This window comes from Monodon monoceros, unplaced genomic scaffold (genome assembly GCF_005190385.1).
Source record: "Monodon monoceros isolate NGI ecotype Baffin Bay Population unplaced genomic scaffold, NGI_Narwhal_1 Super_Scaffold_4, whole genome shotgun sequence".
Classification (NCBI taxonomy): Eukaryota; Metazoa; Chordata; class Mammalia; order Artiodactyla; family Monodontidae; genus Monodon; species Monodon monoceros.
Genome location: NW_021703781.1, coordinates 36,184,049 through 36,206,318, shown reverse-complemented (window position 1 = coordinate 36,206,318; position 22,270 = coordinate 36,184,049). Strand labels below are relative to the sequence as shown.

The window sequence follows — 22,270 nt, the reverse complement described above, 5'->3', positions numbered from 1 at the left end:
GGGCGGGGGCGGGGGCCGGGGCCGAGCCGGGGGCGGGCGCGGGGCGGGCGCGGGGCGGGCTGCGCGGCGGTGGGGTCGGTGTGTGGGGGGGCGGGTGGGGGTTGGTTGTGGTGGCGGCGGGCGGGCGGCGGCGCTGCTCCCGCCTCACAGCGCTGGGCGCGGCGGGGAGATGCGGCTCCTGGCGCTGGCGGCGGTCGTGCTGCTGGCGCGGGCTCCGGCCCCGGGTAAGCGCGTTGGGACCGGGCGCCTCGGGGACCCCTCGGGTGGGGCGAGGGCGGCCGGTGCCGGGGAGCCCGGGGCTCGGGGCTTGGGCCTGGCCGGGAGGCCCTGCCGCCTCTGGGCTGTCTCCTCCCGGTCCCCGTCGGCGTCCGTGGGCCTGGGTCTGGTTGGCCAGGCGGCGGAGCACAGCGGCGCCTCCCAAGGGTCGGGGATGCTGCGCCCCTTCCTCGCTCCCCGCCCGGCCGGGACCCCAGCGCTCCGCGGAGACCCTCCGCAGCCCGGTTCCCTTCCAGGGGCCAGGCCTCCAAGTGGAAGATGCGAGCAGAACCGTGCGAGCCCTAGTTTTGGTTTGTTTTCTGTTTTCTTCCCAACAGGCAGCACCGACAGCTGTTGGCAGGTTAGTGTGGGCAGAAACTTCCCTTTAACTCTCTTCGGAGAGTTCCTCGGAGGACCCGGTCCGAAGGGGCCGAATCTGCGCCGCTGGCAGTTGGGGTCTGAGGACTTGTTCGCGGGCGTTTCATGATGACCAGGCCTGGGGAGATAGGGGATCCGCAGCCGCGGGCCCTTTACCCTTTTCCAAACCACCGTGCTTTAGGGGCAGCCCCTACCCGCATTGCTAGCTTTCATTTGGGGTTTCTGCTCGCACTTCTAATTTGCCGAAGAATTTTCTCTCCTTATCTCTCAAGGCTGAAAGGGCTGTGCTGGCTAGAATAATAGTAATAATAAATATATCGATGGTACTCACATTTTCTGGGTGTCCATTGGGAGCTACAGTTATCTCATATAATCATGACAGTGCCTAAAAGTAATGATGACAAGAGTAAATATATATATCCAAGTGCTTTGCAAACATTAACTCAGTTAAGCTTGCCTCTGAGGGAGGTGCTACTATTATTACCCCATTTTATAGATGAGGAAACCGAGGCCAGGTCCACGCGTTGACTTGCTTTAAGTCACGAGGCTTATACGTGGTGGAGCTGGGATTTGAACGCAGGAGGCCTGGCTAGGCTGTGTTGCTGGTGTTTTGTAAGTAAGGGGGTTGATGCGTAGAGTTAAGTAATTTTCCAAGGGTGGCCCAGCTACCAAATGGTGGAGCTGGCATTTGAGCCAGCATAGACCAGAGTTTTAGGGGGGAGGAACTTGGATCACAGTGGGAAGAAATTTACCCATTGTCCCCTGGCTACCAGTGCAGTGGAGTTTCCAGTGAACTTGAAATCGGCCCTGTGGAAAATGTTCCTTTCACAGTTGTCACTGTCTTGACTGACAGTTACTGGAGGTTTGACCGAGATGGTTGGGCCAGGGCAGCTCTAGTGGCCAGCAGCCAGTGAGATACAGGGGGCACAGGGATCTTTGTCGCCTGTGCTCCATGACCACCTTCTTAATTGCAGGTGCTGTCAGAGAGGGTGTCCCCAGAGAGGGGCTTTTTGGGGGTCAAAGACATTCTCATGTTTCCAGGAGACCTCAGGAGCCTAGAGAGCTGGAATTAGAGAACCGTTAGAGTCCACCCTGGCTGTGCCTAAGGCTGTGTAATGATGACAGCTAGTGCAGCACTCATGTGTGCCTGTCTCTCTTCTAAATTTTTCGCCCACAATCCCTCATCATGATCCCCCTCAAGAGAGAGCCTGGCAGAATCACTTTATACATAAGTCTGGACTCTTAACTGGTGCACTTTTCTGCCTCTCCATTGTGGGGAGAAGTGGGACCTTAGGGGTTACCTAGTCCCACCTATCATTTTACAGAAAAGCAAAGTGAGGGGCAAATATTTACTAAAAGCCGTGCTGTGGTCCAGATTGGTGAGTGAGTGTTGTCTCTGATGCCAGATGACCTAGGTGCTAATTCCAGCTCTGCCATGTTCTGTGTGAGCTCGAGTAAGTGGCTTAGCCTCTCTGGGCATCAGCCCTCTTGTCTGTAAAAATGGGGATAAACATACTATGAGGATAAATTGAGAAAATACATCTACAGTAGAGCAGTACTTGGTCTAGAGGTCACACCCAGCAAATGTTAGCGTTCATCTTTGGTCAAGGCCATGTGTTTGTCCTGGTTGAGAGCTATTTTAAGGTGACCGCCTTAATGTGAACACATTACCTACTCTATAGACTGAGTCTCTGCTTGGTGCTCGGTAAATACTGGCTTCTAGTGCCATGGGTTTTTAAGTAATACAATTTTATTTCTTTCAGATTTATTTGTCATGAATTCAGACTGTCCTTTTAATAAGAATGAGATTTGCACTGCCAACTGGAACACACAATTCGCATTCAGGGAGCCAGGAGCTCCTGGCTCCCTGAAAGGATGGGGGGCAGTCTCTTCAGGACAGAGAAGAAGTGTGGAGCACAGAGCCACTAGCACATCTCTAGCCAGGTCGGAACAGAGGGGCCCCAGCCTTGCTACCTCTGTGTCCCAGGTGAGGCAGGTACCTTGTTTTTGTTAGAAGTTCTATACTCCCCTGCACCTGTAAGTTGCTATTTCTCACTTCATGATGAGTGTGAGAGGAAGAGAGAGAGGGACGGAGGGAGAGGGGGAGGTTGAGTACTACATGAGTTGGTTGTGTACTGTTGGCCACACTGATGTCCTTTTAGGCTGTTTTGTGAGCTTTAGTCCTTTTCACAACATTATCCAAATGGGATCAAGAGGATTAGACCCCATAAATTTTATCCACAGGAACTTAATGTTCACTTACAGGCAGAACGAGCTACGTAATTTGTGGGATCCAGTGCAAAATGGAAATGCGGGGCCCCTCATTTAAAAATTCTTAAGCTTTTAAGACAGCAACAGCAGAGATTAAATCAAGTGGGGGCCCTCCAAGCATAGGGCCGTGTGTGACTGCAGATCATACCCACAAGAAGCCCATCCTGCTTACAGGTCACTGTGCGTGTCACTTTCTGTTATCCCCACCTGTTGCGCCCTCAGGGAGTGCAAATTTTATCGATATTTTCAAGGTGCTTTCTTGTTGGAGCCTTCTACCCGCCACGCAAGGCATCATCTTCCTGTTTTTGAGATGAGGAAACTGAGGCTCTGAGGGCCTCACTCCTAATAGAACCAGGGTTCCAGCCTGGCTTTGCTGGATTCCAACCCCTGGCTCTCTGCCTATAGCCCCGCTACACCACTGGGAAGGCTCTGGGCCTTGAGCATCCTAGCGCCCAGCCCACGGTGGGGCGGGCACACCCACCTACCAAGTCATGGAGCACGTGCTTGTTGAAGGAATATGGTTCTCTGCAGCAGGAATCCCAACCCTCTGTTTTGGGTCAGTCTCTTTCCTGCCCATGTTGTTATATTCCTCCTTTAAGAACTGGTCTTGGGGGCCCTGACTGAGGTGCAACGGCCCCTCCTGAGGTCAGTCTGCAAACACAGGTGGCTGCCTGGGCGATGGTGTGGTGCACTTCACTGGAGGACACTGATCTTTCCATTTCCAGTCTGCACCATGTTCCTCCTGCCTCAGGGCCTTTGCACAGGTAGAATCGTCTTCCAGGAAGATCATTCTTCACTGCTGCCCTGAATTTATGTCATGAATTCTACCTCAGCCTTCAGCTCAGGGTCACCTCTCCAGGGTCTCTTTCCTCCCTGACACGCAGAGATCAGAATCTCACCCTGATTTTTTTTTTTTTTTTTAATAAATTTATTTATTTATTTTTTTGCTTCTTTGGGTCTTTGTTGCTGCACACTGGCTTTCTCTAGTTGCGGCCAGCAGGGGCTACTCTTCGTTGTGGTGTGCGGGCTTCTCACTGCGGTGGCTTCGCTTGTTGCGGAGCGTGGGCTCTAGGCACGTGGGCTTCAGTAGTTGTGGCTCACGGGCTCTAGAGCACAGGCTCAGTAGTTGTGGCACACAGGCTTAGTTGCTCCGCGGCATGTGGGATCTTCCCCGACCAGAGCTCTAACCCGTGTTCCCTGCATTGACAGGCGGATTCTTAACCACTGCGCCACCAGGGAAGTCTCTCACCCTGATTTTCATAAGCCCCACACCTTTTCTCTGTAGCATGTGTTGCTGTTTGTAGTCACATTCTCCTGTGACTTTTTCCTGATGACCAGCGCCTAGCCCACTGGACTCTCACCTCTGCGAGGTTAGGGATGTGTCTTCTTCTCACAGTGTCTGGCACATGGCAGTTCTCAGCAACTATTTGTTGAGTGATAAAGTGAACAAAGCATAAGCTGGGGTGTAAGCTGGAGGAAGCGGAGCACTGAATGTGGAGGTGGCCAGGGGATGGGGGCGGGGGATCTACCTCCCACCTCCTTTCCCTGCAATGCAGGGTCAGAAAGCAAGAAATTAAATTCTCCAGCCTAGAATGACTTCGATGCTTCTCCCTCCTTGGCCAGGAGAGAGAAGACTCTGCCCTGCCCCTGGCTGCTCCCTTACCTTACCTGGTGTCAGAGGATCTAGTGACACCCCACCTCCCCTGTCTTGTAGTTTGCTTGCCTTGCCCCTCTGCGCTGCAAGGTGTGGAGACCCAGAAGGGAAAGGCCTGAACCCCCCCGGCCCCGGCCCCACACTCTAGTCAGCCTGCCTCCACTGCCTGCCTCTTGGCCCCTCTGCAGCCTGATGACTGCCATGGGGCAGAAGCTGTGTGATGCGCTCTCCTAGTATTTAAACATCCAGCTCAGCTAACGTTGGCTAAGCACTGGGTCCTCTATCTGCATTTTCTCCCCTCCCTCAAGCAATGCCACTCCTCACAGCTGCGTGCCTGAGAGCTGAGTTGTGTTCCCTGGGCTTAGGGTAGTCATTTCCAGTGTCAAGGGGAGGGCATTAGCTGGGGCACCAGCTTTCTGAGAAAGGTCGTTGCAGGCACAGGGATCCACACAACCTGAGAGCCTGTGTCTTCTAGCAAAGCTTAACGCTGTCGAGGAGCCTGTGAGCATCATCGTTTCAGTCCCACCCCCATACGCTCTCATTGAAAGTGGGTGTAAATATTCGGGCTGGTGGTAGGACTAGGCCTGAAATGAACCTTCCTGAGAGCAAGGCTGCTATCACAAAGTGCCACAGACAGGGGGCTTCAACAACAGAATTTTGTTTCTCCCAGTTCTGGAGGCCAGAAGTCTGAGGTCAAGGTGTCTGCAGGGTTGGTGTCTTCTGAGGTCTCTTTACTTGGCCTATAGATGGCTGTCTTCTCCCTGTGTCTTCACATGGTCTTTCCTCTGTCTGTGTCTGCGTCCTAATCTCCCCTCATTATAAGGACACCAGTCATGTTGGATTGGGGTACACCCTATGGGCCTCATTTTAACTTAGTCATCTCTCTAAAGGCTTTCTCTCCAATACAGCCCCATTCAGAGGTCCTGGGGATTCGGGCTTCAGTATAGGAATTTGCAGGGGACGCCGTTCAGCCCGTAACAAGGGTCTTGCACTTCAGTGGGAGAAATGTGCCTGGGCCATTTGTAAGAGAGTATGGGGCTAACTGAAGGCAGAGAGGCACACCAGTAAAGCAAGAACGAGGGCTCCTCTGGGGAAGATTGTTCAGTCCGTCCCCTTTCCTGGGAGCTGCTGACGCGGCCTGAGCTGCAGAAGAGGTTACTAGTTCGCCTGTAGGATGGAATCTGGCCTCTCATGGGGACTGGAGCACTTGGCACGTTCTCCTGGTTTCAGTCACTATAAATAATCCCTCCTTCATGCAGCATTGATAGGAGGAGACTAGGGTGTGGGGTCCTGGCTGTGCTCTCATCCCATCCATATTGTTTCAATTTCCTGCCTTCTCCTTGTCTCCAGTGGGGAGCCCTCGGGGGCGGGCAGAGCGGGACTTCAGTTCTGGAAGCCAGCTGCTCCATCTCTGCTGCTCTCGACCTGCTGAACCCCCGGACAGCTAGTGGAGTGGGGTCAGCCTGGTGTTTCCGGCTGTGTGGCCATTCACCAGGGAACTCCTGCTGTGGGACCCGTGTGAACTTCAGCCTGGATCCTGGCATTCGGGGAAAATGCTTTTGGACTAATTTAACATGGTGTGTGGGCAGGGTAGGGGCCGGGTGGGTGAGGTGCAGGAAGACGGTAAGGGCAGTTCCTCCTCTTTTTGTCCTGCGTGAGTGACTTGTGTGGACAGTGAGATTGTTACTTGGGAGCGTGTGCCTTCCTTGGTTACCTGTTGATCTGCATTCCCCGAGTATCTCCCTGGGCGGCTTTGTCCTTTGTCACTGTAGACCTAGAAGACCTCGTTCTTGTCCACGAAGAGCTGAGTCCAGCCAAGCATCAACCTTTTTCTTCTGAATTCACTTCCATCATTTTTTTTTTTTTATGGTGACAAAAGACTATCACAGTGCAGTGAGTTGAATGATGACCCCCAAAGATGTCTGCGTCCTCATCCCTGGAACTATGAATGTCACCTTATATGGCAAAAGGTGCTTCATGGGTGTGATTAAGTTAAGGATCTTGGAGTATCCTGGAGTGTCCTGGTGGCCTGGCTTTTAAGAGATGAGAAAGAAAGGTGTTTAGTTTATTAAATCAATAGTGGAAACCATACATAAGGATGAGCTTATTGCCTGGGTTTTTACAATGAAGGATACTTTGTAGGTCACACTCCCCCCCAGTAACCACCACCCCAACACACACAGGGCCTCACCTTGTTGACTCACAGCCTATTCGCAGCAGAAGGTCCAAACCTTTGCTCTCTTTTTCATCCTTCCTCCTTGCTTACCTGCAGCACTGACCAGAGTTCCAAGCTTTGGGTGACTCTGCCATCAGGGCCCAAGTCCCTTCATGTGACCAGAAGGCGGTGTTTGGGGGCCATTTGTAATTTGGGATGACCTTGGGGGCACCTGCTCGAGCACTGGAGTGGGCAGGGAATGGTGCTTCCTGGAGTCATGTGCTGGGCAGCACAGGGGTGACGATGTGGGACCTGGTGAGAAGACAACCCAGCTTGGACAGAAGGAAGCTCTGGACCTCCTGTCCCTTTCTGGGCTCTGCCTGCCAGGCGGAGGTTTCCCCGACCGTGAGCTCCGGAGCTGCGCCGCCGCACTGCACAATCCTTGCAGACGCCATGCAGCGCGTCTCCTGGGAGGAGGCCTCTGTGAGGGCAGCTAGGCTGGATGATCTTGGGTGGCCAGGGAGTGGCACTCTCAAAAGTCAGCTTGGGGCAGAATGGCGGCTAGGAGGGGCAGCCCTAACTAAGAAGCCAAAGGACAGGAAGTAGCGGCCTGGGCCTGGAATCCTGGAGCATCTTTTGGGTTGCTGGGAGAGTCTGGCACCCCTCCCTGCTCCTGGGCTCATTCATTCTTTATTCTTGCACTTCAACTCCTTGACCATGGATCCTGGTCCTAAGAGACTTGGAGCAAGAAACTGAGACACCCCTGTCATTCCAGCTCCCTGGTATAGGTTTAACACCCGCCTGACCGGTACTGATAATCTGCCTTGGTTACAGTTGAAATACCTGAGACAGGGAAAGGGGCTACAGCATTTTCCACTCAGGGAGGTGATGAAACTGATGGAAGCAGGCCTTGGGAGGCAGGTGGGGAGGGGGGATTGGATGTGAGCTGGAAATTTTTAAGAGCTTCCCCAAATCCAAATCTTTATATGATATGTCCTGAATTTTAAATGTCAGCAAGTAATTAAAATTAAAAAAAAATACATCTGGGCCAGGTGGTCCATGGCATCCCGCTTGGCTGGGATCATCTCATAGATGAGGACATGGGTGCCCACAGAGGCACACTCCACACCCCAAGGAGGGCTCTTTTGAGAAGGCAGAGTGAGCATAGAGGGGATGGGGGTGGCCCACCTCTCTGGCCATGCAGACCAACCTGGCTCCTGGAGAGAAGACGCCATGTGTGTTCACCTGGGGAAAGGCGGTGGCCTTCCTCATTTTCTTCTTTCCTTTTTTCTCTGCAGAGGTCTGTGGGGCCCTCAATGTCACCGTGTCCCCGGGGCCCGTGGTTGACTACCTGGAGGGGGAAAATGCTACTCTTCTCTGTCACGTCTCCCAGAAGAGGCGGAAGGACAGCTTGCTGGCCGTACGCTGGTTCTTCGCGCGCCCGGACTCCCAGGAGGCCCTGATGGTTAAGATGACCAAGCTCCGGGTGGTGCAGTACTATGGGAATTTCAGCCGCAGCGCCTACCGTCAGAGGCTGCGCCTCCTTGAGGAGCGGCGCGGGGTGCTCTACACCCTCTCTGTCTTGACCCTCCGGCCAGCCGATCAAGGGCATTACGTCTGCAAAGTCCAGGAAATCAGCAAGCACAGGAATAAGTGGACAGCTTGGTCCAACGGCTCCTCGGCGACAGAAATGAGAGGTAAGGGTGCATCCACTCTCTGGGGAGAGTGGGAGGGTGACAGGTCAGTGGGCCTCCCTCCAGCTGGCCAGGCAGTGGCCTCCAGGACGGCTCTGCTGAGCTAGAACACATCTTCTTGGCCTCTAAGGGCCAAGCCATATGAGGCAGGCCTGGGAATGAGGATAGATCTTTACATGGATGCTGTGGCTGACTTGTATTATAGGCGTGGAAGGCTGAACAGAAAGGGACAAGTGTCTGGCCCCATGCCACCCAACCCACCCCTGGCCAAAACCTGTTTTGCAGCTGAAAGATTGGTCTGGCTGTGTTCTTTGCCTCCAGCTCAGGTCTGCACAGCCTTGATCGCTTTGCCTGGCAGGGTGCCGGGCACCTATGGGAGGAGGCCCGCATTGGGAGGTCGTGATGCCTGATGTGAGTTGCCAGGCCTCAGAGCAGGGCAGCCTCAGTGGTTCTGACCCATCGCCCAGAGGAACTGATCCAAGCCTCCGGCAACAGCTCACTGAGAAATTCATCCGAAAGTGGGCAAGGGACCAGAGGTGGCCTTCCCTTCCTGGAGACAGATAGGAGGCGTGGGCCGCGTTCCGGAACAACTTAGCTACCCAGTGCCATATTTGAGGGCTATCATTTTTTGCCACTGAAGTTCCATTCAAGAAGACACCTCTCACAATTTTAATAAGACTGGCTACTGTGTACTAAAATTACATCTTTGAGTGCTTGGAACCTGAATGTGGTCTGGTAGAAGATCAAGAGAATCACAGAGTAAAGCTGATGATCCCAAGTGTGAAAAAGAATCTAATTTTGTTGTATACATGTCATATAATATTAAAGGCATTAGTGATGTTGTCGAAGGGATAAAACTCAGTTGTGAATAGGCATTTTTAATATCCTATATGTTAAAGTAAATAATTTACATGGATAGTCCAACTTCATTTGTCTTTGGAGTTTGCTTATTTTAATGTTCTTAAGCACGGAATGATATATCATCTGAAATGTTGTGTGCTTTTTCTCCTTAAGCAAATTAATTCAGGAAAACAAATGACTATTAATATAAATATGTATTTTGGCACAGAAAATAGAAGAGTACATCGGATGACCACAGGCTAAGGAGGGAATCCACTCTGGATACTACTTGGCTCTGAAACATAAGATCTTATATATGCCCTTTTAATTTTTATGTCTGGGTGTATTCCGGAGCCGTGTAGTAAATCTCTCGGCAGTGACGACCGCTCTGCCAGTTAGAATAGGTAAAAGGATTTCCTACATTCAAGTGAGTGCCGTCATCAAGTCCGTTATTTCATGTGCATCTACTTTCAGTGAATGAAGCTGGGTTCCTTCTAGAACCTTTATTTGGGTACGTGCTGCAAAAACCTGAGGTGGTTCTTAAGACTTCAGTGGAACTAATCTCTTTTCCCCACTTCTCGGTACTTTGATTTGCTCTTATGAGTGGAAGAGGAAGGGGTGGAGTTACAAGGCGTGTCCAGGGAATTGTGTGTAAACTGCAGCCTGTCGCATCCCTGCTGGTCCCCGAGATGCTGGCTCCTGACGAAGTCCAGCTCATTAGCCACGTGCTTGCAGAGTGCTTTACCAGTGTCATGCAAAATGAGAAACTGGAACAGAAATTTAAGAACAGACCAAATAACAATTTGCCCCCATAATTGCAGTGTTACTTGCTTTATTTTACTCTGTGTGTTTTTGAGTTTCCCCCAAATCAGAGTAAGTCCTTGAACATGTGTGTGTGTGGTGAAAAAAAAAAAAAAGTAGCAATTATTGGGGAAAAAAACTATGTTAATAAATAAATTTGTCATGACTTTTTTCCTGAAGACACCTCTGAAAGTATGGGGCTAAAAAAATATTGGCTATATTAATTTGGGACAAAGCATAAGTTGCCATTTTATGTTTTAACTGTGCAAATTATTAAAATATGATGGAGAATTGGGGATTTTGAAGAATGGGGAAGTAGTAAATTGGGGTTTGTCTGGAAACCGCATATGTATGAGATCGTGGGTGGGGAGAGCTCCTGACTTCAGTGTTGTTGGTACCAAACGATATGATAAATAATGAAGAATGAAAATGTGTGATCCTCTGGGTGACAGTGGAGTCACGCTTGGCTTATTTTAGAGAACCTGTCATACCACGTGAACTTAGTGTCATTTTTATCACACAGAGGTAGAAGGAAAGGCAAGGAATGTTACACAGTTTCTTCAGTTGCTTATGCCATGTGACCATTTCACTGAGCCAGAAGCCCTGCCCGCAGAGGACGTGGATCCAAAAGCCCTAAGTGACACATGGTGTTGGAACCCTCTGGAGCGGTTTCCAGGAGGGTTGATGTTAGGTTTGATTTCATTTAATTGTTTTATCAATGACATTGAAAAGGGGGCACACATCACCTTAATGAACTTTACAGAAAGTACAAAATTGGGAAGTTCTTAACATCAGCAAGGAGTAAAACATAATGAAAAGGGAATCCAGGGAGGTAAGAAATACGAGCAGGAAATACCAGAATGAGATTCAATTTGGAAAATGGCAGAGTGATACATTTGGGGAAAACGAATCACAGGCAGTGTTGGAGAGTCAACGGGAGGCTCTCTGTGAAGGGACTTTGGTGATGTCGGTGGTGAATTAGATGCGCATCTGCAGGGTGATATGGCAGCAGGAACAGCCTGTGTTATTTCCATCCGCATACAGTAAGTTGGCCTGGTGTCCCTGAGAAGGAAGTTGGTTGTGTCATGTGTACTGTGCTGGGGAGACACTAATGTGGACCACACCGTCCGTTTGGGGAACCTCACTTTCAGAAAGATAGATTCAGTCTAGAGAAGAGTAGCAAACATGATGAGGAAATGAGTGGCAGCCTTCAGAGAGATGATCAGTTCAGCTGAGGAAGCTTTGCTGGGCTCAGCGAATACATTACATTGGAAAATAATATGGACTGCAGTGTCCTGCAGTGCTCGGTAGATTCATTTATCCCTCACTCAGTGGGCATTTATTTTATGGTACATCTGCTCTGCTGGAAACTTGGGGACACAGGGACGGATCTGTTTAGAGGGTGGCAGATACAGAAACAGATACGATGTCATGGAGTCAGGTGCAGTGATAAAGGTGTGCATGGAGCATTGTGCACACGCACAGGAGGGCCCCTAAGGATGAGGCAGGGGGCAGTGCTTGAGCGGACACTGGCTGTTTACGTGGGGCAGGGAGCCAGAGGGGACGGTAAATCAGTGGATGGAGGGCCCTACAGCCGTGGGTCAGGACTGCTGGAGCCTGAACTGGAATGTCAGGCCAGCAGTGGGTAACGAGGGGAGGCAGGCAGGGCTGATAGTGGAGGGGCCTGTACTGAATATTAAGGAATTTACACTTGATTTTGTAGGCCAGTATTCTCAACCTTGCCTAATGATAAGAATCTCCAGGGCCATTGTTAACATGCAGATTCCCAAGCATCTTCCCTGGAGATTCTAGTCTATTAGGTCTGGGTTGGAATTTTAATATTTAACATCCAGCCTAGATGATTTATCATCAGGCATTTTGGGGAATCTCTGCTTTAGTCCTTGGAAACCCCGAGAAGCGTTTAAAGTCTTGACAGACCCCTCTGTTGGCTGCTTGAGACATGGATTTGGGGGAATCAGACTACAGGGTGAAGAGGCAGAGTCTTTTGTATTTTCCCAGGCTTGAAATGTTGCGAAGTTTGGCAGTAGGAATGGAGAGACATTGGAGGTCAAATAAGTTTTGAATAACTGGGTGCAAGTAAGGGAGAAAGCTTTGGGATGATACCCAGGAGTCTAACTCACTGTGTGCAGGATGGTGCCCACGGCTGACAAAGGGAACATGAGAGATGAAGCTGGCCACAGAGGAATTGAGAGTGAGGTTGGCTGGAGGCCATCCTGCACTGATGTCCAGTAAGCACGCAGAAATGTAGAGCTGAAGCGCCCATCTGATCTGGGCAGTGAGAACTGATTCTGAGTCAGGCAGGTGAAACCATGGGGGTGGGTAAGATCCCCAAGGGGATCCCCAAGGGGCAGGGGCCAAGGGTGAAGCCCTGGGAAACACCAATATTCGGGGCAGCAGACTTGGTGTTTGGAATGGGCTCCTCTGGGCCAGCCCTCTGGTGGTCTGGAAAAGGCAAGGTGTTTTCAGTAGGAGAGCAACACTGCAGAGCGAAGATGTAGCAGCTTCTTCCCAGGAGTGCAAAAAGTCAATCTTTGGGAAATCTAGAGGTGCACAGTGTTCCAGGCAGGAATGAGGTGCATTGACCTTGGCAGCCTGGCAGCCTGGTGAGCCCTGTGTCCTCCTTTCTGGTGACAACCATCTTTAGGTAACAGCTTCTGGCTCGTTTATCATGAGCAGGTGAGATGCAGGGTTGGGTCTCGCTGTAGGTGAGATAGGAGGAAGTGAACTGCGTGGGCCTGCCCTGCCTGAACCCAAGACTTTGGGGAGGTCAGGTCCTGAGTGCCCTGTCCCTAGCGCTGAGCAGGCTGAGCAAGGCTGGAGTTGGTGGAACAGGGAAGTCAGGATGGAAATAAAGGGCACGAGCAGGGGTTCGGGGTAATTTCCAACAGGGAGACAGAGCTGCTCAGCGGGGTCTCTCTCTAAGGGGTGCCTTATTTATGCTTGGGTTGTTCAAGGTTTTCTGAGCTGGAGGCTTCACAGATAGACTAGTGCAGAGTTTTCCAAATGTTCTTGGTTCCTTTAGGCCAAAAGAAATAACTAACAGCTTTGCTTTTTAAGTAGTTGGGTCCAACAACGTAAAAAAGGATTTCTGTCCTGACACGTCCTGAGAGCATAACACGTCCCTAGACGTGAAGACAAGCTGTTCTCTTTGGGGTAAATTCCAGTATCACTTTCGAATCGAGTCGAAGCTTGCTATTTTAGGGGGCCAACATCTGTCCTATAGGTGCAAAAGCACTTTCATTATTTCAGAAGCAGTCCGATAGCTACTTGTGGTCAATTTTTTGGCAAATTGTGATACTTTCTGAAGTTTGCTTTACCCTGTCCCCGTAGACACAGAGGTAGTGTCTGACCCTGCGTTTGTTTTCCGCACTCAGCGCTGACTGGTACTTGCTACGCCTCAGGCGTGCAGTTTAAATTAAGCCCGCCGTCTTCCCTGAGCTGGTACGGGCAGGTCTTGTTGCCTCTCCACACGCCCTTCACCCTGTCTGCCCCACGTCCCCGTGTCCAGGCACTTGCCCATTGTGTTTTGTGCCCGCTTTCTTTAGTAATCCCTTGACCTCCCTTTGCTGTCTCTGCTCCCCAAGCTTTGGGGGTCTCCCTACCTTTGTGCCTTCTCCATCCTGCTTGATGTCCCTGTGACCCCCCCCCCCATACCTGTCCTCCTCAGGCACTGATGTGGCCTGGTCCCTCCCAGGACACGCAGACCCTGGAGAGTTCTAAGCGCAAGGACGGCCCTGGCGTGGGTGTGGGAATGGGAGGTTGGACCAGTTCCTAAGCCTGGATTTTCTTCAGGAGGATTTCCGGGATGAAGCCTGAGAGTCCCTGGGGCTCCCGGTCAAGGGCAGGCTGCGGCACGGTCCTGGGTGCCACATGTCCCTAACAGTTGTTGAGCTCTGACATGGCCAGTTTGGTGCTTTGCTTGAGGGCACCACATGCGCCCTTGGCACCAGGGAGTGTGAGCCCCCCGGGGTTCTCAAGAGTGACATTGTCATTCATTTTAAGCTTCTTGTCTTAGGGGTACAACCGCTTGGATTCCCCATTCCCCAGGCCTCGTACAAAATTATCCTCAATGGCTTTTCAGCACAGTTCTGCCACCCAATGACTCAGAAGCAGTCTGATGTTCTGAGCAGAACCGAATCTCCATCTTTTCAGATGGAGATGTTTTCATCAACGGTGAAAATGCTAATAAGAGAAGCAATTTGCAAGGGCTGTCTGCTGCAATTTAAACAGTATTTCAGTCTGACCCCAAACAACATATTTTAACAAGCCAAATTGTTCTTTGACTTCAGATTATATAAGTGAGCTTTAAATGTTAGGAGTGGACAAAGCAAATAGAAAACTCTGTTTACCCTGAAAAGTATTTGGGGGCAAAGATGAAATTATAATATAATTTCTTATCTGTTTAACCCCAAATATTAGAGGGAATTTAATAATTGGATCTGAAAGTACCACCACAGGGAACCGATATTTCAAGTTTCAGTGGCAGAAATTAAAGAATTCCTTTTTCTCCAGAAACGTGGAACAGATAATTAGGAATGAGATTAACGAAACATTTAGTGCTACTGCTCAATTAAGCAAGCTCACATCATGATGTTTAAAGTGTCAACAGGTCCTATACTCAAAAGGAACAAATTGACAACTGGAGTGTAATTTAAACACCACTTCAAACACTTCTTCATTGTATCTACGCTCCTTGCGGCTGCCATGTTCTTGGAAGAGTTTAAGAGATTGGAATTTAAGCTCAGCCCCATGAATGAAGCCCCAGTTTATGAGCCTGTGGTCCCTGTGCTTTGCCCAAAGAGAGTTATGCGTGGGGAGGTTTGATCCCCTCCCTCTGGGGTCCCCAGCCTCACAGTCTGGAGGAGGAGACATATGTCAATATGGGTATAGGTTTGGTAGACATTATCGACAAAGCTAATAGAGAGTATGAAAAGGCCATACAAGAGGGTGAAGCGGGTACGGGGGAGTCAGCGAAAGACAAGGTTACATTCTTTGGGGAATAGGAGAAGGCCACCTGGAGGATGTGGCGTTCCGCTGGGACCACAGGGTGTGGAGGGATGTGACGACTATGGGCCGTGCCATGTCAGGAGATGAAACAGCTGGAGCAAAGGTATGGATGAAGGAGAAGAGGGATTTGCAAATACCTTAGCGGAGTTGGATGCATGTTTGTGATTGGTAAGGGCTAAGGTGGGCAGTGATAAGAGGAAAGTTTGGCGTGGTGGCCCTGCCCGGGGACCTGGACTCCAGGGACCCTGCCAGATTCTTCTTAAATGCAGCCACATGCCTGACATATGCGTGGTACACAGAAGGGCTCCGTCACGAAATTTTTAGGTGAAGGACTGATGAGTGATCCAAACTCTTTGGTGTGATGCCATTTTAATTAATGGCAACAAGGAGTGGAAGGTGGTAGCAAGAGAGTAATATACAGATCTACCCTGGGGTTGTGTCTGGAGAGGGCCCGTTACCAAGCCCTAAGGTTTAGTATTTCCTAACCGCTACGTGGGGACATACACATGGCCTTTGTACTCTGCAGCAGATTCCGTCTCAGAATGTGAAGTTCTTATCTAACTGCCTTGTCACAATGGGGAGTCCGTTTAACATGGTTTTTCGTTTGCTTTTTTGCTTTGTTTTCTAGAATTTGTCTTAGAGTGAAAGCAAAGGAAAAAGTGGCTTAAAATAGACAAAGCTGGAGCTTTTCCGTTTCTCATCAGCTGTTCCATCAGTGCAAGTCGCTCAGAGGTCCTAGTCACATATATGGCTTTGTCCAGGCCCCAAGAGAGACTGCCTTTGGCCTGAGTCTTGGAAGGGCAAGGGGAAAAGGAAGCAATAGGCAAACTTCTGAAAGCAGAAACAGAGCAGTTCTCTGTGTCTCTCTGGGCTGTAGTTGCCTTTCTTGAGAGCACTGACCCAGTTATAAAGAGTGGGGACGCAGCTACATTCAGCTTCTTCCTTGGGAGACCATCTGATGATTGAATAAGAAGGGCCAGTGAACTGACTATATTAATTTTTGAATTTGGAGCAAAAGTGTTGACTCCTCTTTATTTAAGGGTCTCTTCTTGTGCATATTTCATATCCCCAGCCTCTTCTGGTCCTTGGAGATTTTCCTTTCCCATTGATGTGTGCAGAATGCTGCCTGAGGAAACTGAGGTAGGGTGTGTCCGCTTTCCAGCTTTCTACACCCCCTGGGTGCACATTAGCAAGGTCTACATGCAAGATCCAGGCCCTTAAACTTCTGCCCCTCTCCTTTCAACTCAAAAGAGCTTAATTATCTTATGCTTAAGGTTTCTGGGCTTCCGGCTTCCATTCTGTTAGAAACTAAGAACTCAGAGGCTGTAAAGTAAATCACGACAGACCCAAAGCATGCAGCTCCAAAGTTAGAGCGCTGCAGAGAAGTCGGCCCTGAAGGCCTGGTGAGCTAGTGTGTTCCCCCCGCTTCTGAGACAGGTCTTCCATGGGAAGGAAGGTGCTGGGTAGGCCAGGGTCCCCTGCCCTGGGCTTTCTTCCCAGCCTTCCACAATATAAGTTTGTCCCAGCACCAAGCTTTCTTTGGGAGACCTTGATCCACCAATACAGCATCGTATTCATTCCATTCATTTGTGCGCTCAACTTAACTAGGACCTGTTATGGGCCAAGAAGGATTCTGGGAAGTGAAAACAGATGCAATTCCAACCCGCATGGAACTTCCCTTCTGCTGGGGGAGACAGACAATGAACCGGAGAAATGAGTAAAGCATAGTGATACGTTCTAAGGCAATGTGTTCAGCAGGGACAGAGGGTGTGGAATATTAGAGAATCATTGGAGGAAGGTCTCTCTGACTCAAATTCTGTCTAGTTTCCAAGTTTGAGTCGGCCACTTGGGGAGACGCATCAGCCCTTATAGACAGTCTGCTTTTTTGAAAACAACTTTCTTGAAAGCTGTGTTCTTCACCTTGTATTCCTCTGCTCTGAGACATGTTAGTAAGGGGCCTTTGGGAGTCCTTTGTAAACAACACTTATGTTATAGGCTTATTCCTTAGGTTTTGCTGTTACTCTCCTTTTCCCTGGATTAAATTGAAGAGCATTGGTTGAGTTCTGAGTGCTGGACCCCAACCTAGACTGGATGGGAGATTGAGGCCCAGGATCTGGCTCCTCATGACCTGAATCCCCTCTCCCATGTCTCTTGGGACTTGGTGCCCACTGCTGTCTGTAGTAGGGGTATGTGAGCCAGGGCTTCTCCACGTGGGGTCCTGGGACCTCAAGTCTCAGAATTTCCATGACTGTGTGCTCCCTAATCATGCAGGTTCCCAGGCCCTACCCAAATTCCTCGAACCAGAAGCTCAGGGGTCGTGCCTGGGAATCCCCATTTTAACAAGAGGCCTAAGTAATTCTCCCCCACAGTAAAGTTTTAGAAATCTTGGTCTTCAGGTGCTCGGTGAAGGCAACACCCTCTACCATCAGGAGTTATAGAATCCTGGAGAATGCTTCAGCCTAGCCTGACCGGTAGTAGAAATAGGAAGGTGAAGGTGTGTCTCTCAAACTCAGGGCCAGTCTTTCCCGCATCCGTGCCGCTGCCCCGTGCGGCTTCCTCACTCCTCTGTCTGTTCCAGGGCCCTCCCTGCACTCCTCTCCAACACCCTCTGCCTTCCGGAAGGTGTTCTGTGTCAGAAAGGTGCACCCTACTTTGGGTGTAACCCATGGTTGCAATTTAAGCCCCTTTAATTATAGGATTCTTTGTTAAAGGAACTGGAGGCATAGGTGAGCAGACAGGAAAGAATACTGGGAGAAGGGAAGCCTTCCCAGGGCCTCTAAAAATCATGAGCCATCTGTTCACTGGATGACGGGGGTCAGTCCTTCAGCGCAGGCTCAGGTAAATGCTCTGTATCATCAGTGAACAGGAGACCAGGAAGGAAACAGGAGGTCCCTCAGCTGGAGGGCATTGTCATAGGGTCTTTGGCGTGAACTCAGGGGACATGGTCTGCCACAGCCTGTGAAACATGCCCTCCCCAGGGGAGTCAGTGGGATGGTCTGTCCAAGTCAGAAATCAAGGGTCTCAGTTTTCACACCTCTCTGAGTGATGGTTTCCCCTCAGGTCCCAGCAAAGGGGACTTGACTAAGATTCTTTCTTTCCAACCTGCTTCCTCCAGACATGAGGCTGATAGGATCGTTTTGTCTCGGTGCCTCTGGGCTGTGTTCTTCCAGACTGTTTGATCCTGCAGCACTTTCAACCGGTTCTTCCCAGAGGCCCGAGACGTGGTGGCTCTCACACCCCACCCCTTCTTAGATTTCATTGGATTCTGCTCTCTCGGGGAGGGACCCAGGACGGCCTGCTGCTCAGTTATCCGGGCCACCACCTCACAAGAAGGTCAGCCATGCTCTGCGCACTGGGCGCCGGGGTCCCCAGGAAATTACAAAGCAGTCAGTAGGTCAGTTGATGACTTAGCTTTTGGCGCTCTTTCCTCTTCTTTTATACTGTGGCCCAGACCGATTGATGAATGTGCACAGGAGTCAGAAATCAAAATGCCTACTTCCTGATAAAGCTGTATTGAGAAGAGTGGTTTGGTGCTGAGGCCAAACTGGGCTTCCTTCTGCTTCTCTGATCAGTTGCACTACCCTCCTCCCAGGCCCCACACCCTGTGGGAGGAGGTGGTCCCGGTACCGCCCTCCCTCACGGGACCTCTGGATGCAGGAAGGATGGAAGAGGCAAGGCTCCCCGGGAAGCAGGGCTGGCATCACTCCCAGCAGCTGGAGTAATGGACCTTCCCAAGGGGGTGCCCACTACCCACCCCCACATTAGCTCTTGGCTGAGAGGCTGGGCTCAGAGCATGCGGCAAGACAGAGGCCACCTTGAGCAGGGCATTGGCCATGGTCTGTGGACGCAGACGTGTGGCTTGACAATGTATCGCATTCATTTTGAGACAGCACGGGATTAGCAGCTGAAACAAGATAGCTCCGTGGAACCTTGGGAAAATTTCAAAAGCTCTGGCAGAGTTCATGTAAAAATTTTTCTTGTAGGAACAGATAAGATTATGGCTGGTGTTGCTGATCATCGTATGCCAAACAGAGTTGCTGCACTTTCCCATAAAACAGCTGCACGGGAGAGAAATGAGGAACCTCCGTGAATTCCTTGCTTAGAGCCCCCTTAGCTTTGAATCCCAGCTTGTTGGCTCTTTCAACACCCATCTCCGTAACTCCACTGGGGAGACCTTGTTGCCTTCTGTCCCACATAAGGCAAAGGGAATTGTAATTGGACTAGATCAAGGGCCCACAGCTTCTGAAATTAAAAAATGTAAGATGAATCAAAAGTGGTCCAAAGGCAGTGGCCTTTGCTGGAATGGTAGCAGCCCGACTGAGTTGCAGACGTTTAGCCACAGGGTCAGGGAACTCTTATGGACCATTTGGACAACTGGAGATTCACATTCTCAGGCAAAGGACTGATAGCAGAGGACCATGCTAGAATTTAGGTGTGGGAATTAGAGCAGTGAATAAAATAGACCAAATCCCTGTCTTACGGAGCTAAGGTCCTGTGGATAAAAATGGCTCACTAGGTCTCAGGCACTGTTCTGAGTATTTCACATATATTAACCCATCTGGTTCTCACACTCACCCTGAACTTATTATCATCTCTGCATAACAAATGGGGAAACTCAGGCAGTGGGAAGTTAAGTGACTTGCCCAAGGTTACATAACCAGCAAATGGCAACTCAACCCGGTGTACATCAGTGCATCTCACACTTTAAAGTGCATATAATTCATCCAGGGAACCTGGGTTTAAAAGCAGATTCTGATCCAGTAGATCTGGGTTGGGTCCCCTACAATCCTGCACTTCTGACAAGCACCCAGGTGACACTGATGCTGCTGGCCCATGGACCACACTTGGAGTAGTAAGGCTCTGGACCATGCTGGGCATCCCTGATCTCCTGAAAACTACAGTCCTCAGAGGTCCACTTCTTTCTCATTTCGATATTGTCTTCATTAGGACTCTGCGGTTATCGCAGCCTAGGCTTAATTGGTTGAAGATGAAAACCCATTCAAGCTAATTCAGAAGAGAGGTGGGGATGGTTGAAGGATATGGAGCTCATGCAATGCAAGGTCAGCAAATAACACGTCAGCCCCCTTGGTACCCAGAGTGCCATCAAGGTCAAATCCTCCCACCTCCACCTTTCTCCTGCAGGTTCTGCCCTCAGCTCCGTTTGCCAAACACGGCTGCCCACCCCAGAGTCCACAGGATTTTTCAACCCCAGGGCCTACAACCACCATATGTACTCTGTTTCTTAGTTTAAATTCTTGATGGGGGAATCTGATCGGTTGCTCTGGCAGTGAGCAGATTACAGGAGCTGTGGGTGGGGCAAATTAAGCAGGAAAGGTGATGGATGAATTGTCTGACATGTCTAATATCACACACAAGACCAGCTGTCCAGTAAGAGTTCATTCCTGGATGTCCAGATTTCTTCCTTTGAGGGGCCGTCAGGAAGAAATAGATCATTCATTTATTTACTGGGCACCTACCACCTACCAAGATGGTGATACTGAGGTAGAAGACCAGCTTCTGGTTTTGAGGAATTTAGGTTCTACTGGGAGAGGGGTTCTTTCCCACAGAACAGAGCCCTCCTTCTGAGAACAATTAGAAATGCTGAAAAAAAATCTGTATTTCAGCTTTTCTAATTATATATTTATATTTCTTAAGTATATTTGTATTACACAGTTGTCTGCGTGCATATGGGCCTCAGCTACCTGAATTGTCCTCTGAAGGACTGTATAGATAGAGTGCAGACAAGAGCAGTGAATGAGACCAATTGTCAGAGCCGCTTAACTCTTTAAGAAATTTAGCTGTCTTTTCGCAGTGCTTGTTGAGAAAAGTTATGCAGAAAGTGACAATCAGGTTGTTTAGGAGGCAAGCAGAGCCTCTGATAGAGCAGAGTTCTATCAGTGAGATGAAAATTGGAAGCGCTATAATAAATACTTGAGGCTTTCTACTGGGGATCCCTGAAGTTAGGGCAAACCAGAGAGAAACCATATCCTATAAAAACTGAAACCCAGCTTCTAAACAGTTCATATCCTCATTGGATTAGGTGATCATCCCCCTACTCTAATTTCCTACAAGGAAAATAAAATTTTATCTCGAATCTACATGATTTTCCATATATGACCTCTGGCATTCAATTAAAAAATTACCAGGCACATCAAGGGACAAGATCAAAATCAAAAATGGGTAATAAAAATAAGCCTATGGGCAATGCAGATGTGAAAGATATCATTCATGTACATTAAAATAATGTGATAAATATGGTTGAAAAATTAGATAACATGCTGGATAAATTCATCAGAGAGCTAGGATATATAAAAAGAATTAAGTGGATGATCTATAACTGAAAAAAATCCATAAATGAAATCTTAAATTTAAGAGATGGCTTTAACAGCAGGTTAGACACAGGTGAAGAGAAGATTAGTGATCTGTGTGGTAGATCAATGGAAATACCCAGTGCAAGGCCTGGAGAAAAATAAAGATGGAAAATTCAGAATTGGAATCCATGACAATAATAATATAAAAGTATGTGGGAGGGGCAGTAAATAAAGTTCCCGACCATCTTTGCCATACTCCTTACCTCTCATATTGATTCAATTTTTATTCTAGCCACCTTTGTCTTGTTATTTGGGTCTTAGAGATTCTCTTCTCTAGAGCTCTTCAGTGTGGTAGCCACTGATCAAATGTAGCTATTTAAATTTAAATTAATTAAAATGAAATACAGTTACAAATTCAGTTTCTTAGTCCCATGTGGATAAGCCACGTTTCACATGCTCAATAAAAACGTGTGGCCAGTGGCAGCTGTATGTGCCTTGCAGACACAGAACATTTCCATCATCTCAGAAAGTTCTATTGGGCAATACTCTCATTCCCTGACATTTTACATTTTTCTGTCAGGTTAATTTTTTTGATTTTTGCCTATGATTATGTTAGCCCTGTATGTGGAACCTTCCCATGTTTCCAGACTCTTTAGTATGATGTTCAAGGTTTGACATAGTGTAACTCAATTCTGTTTCCCTGACAATCGAAAGCAGGCACAGTGAATTCAGTGCTCAACCACTGACTGAAAGCAGACAAAATAATCTCAAAATCAGATGCTTGCAGCTCTGTGACTGTCTTACATGGAGAATGTGCTCAGAGCACTGACCCTGAGTCATCAGATGACCTCAGGCTTCTCTATCTAGGGATACCCAGGCAAGT

General features: G+C 49.4%; 1 protein-coding gene across 3 annotated transcripts in view; it reads left to right on the top strand.

Moving 5' to 3' along the window:
* The first annotated feature begins 139 nt into the window (after nucleotides 1-139).
* VSTM4 (V-set and transmembrane domain containing 4) overlaps nucleotides 140-22,270 on the top strand; it is an 86,197-nt gene continuing 64,066 nt past the window's right edge. For 2 of the 3 annotated variants that reach the window (XM_029200919.1, XM_029200921.1), the window contains exons 1-2: nucleotides 170-224; nucleotides 8,012-8,410. In XM_029200919.1, coding sequence (XP_029056752.1) covers nucleotides 170-224; nucleotides 8,012-8,410 — 454 coding nt within the window. Of the gene's footprint in view, nucleotides 225-8,011; nucleotides 8,411-22,270 lie in introns of all 3 variants that reach the window. The other variant, XM_029200918.1, reaches the window with a different exon arrangement.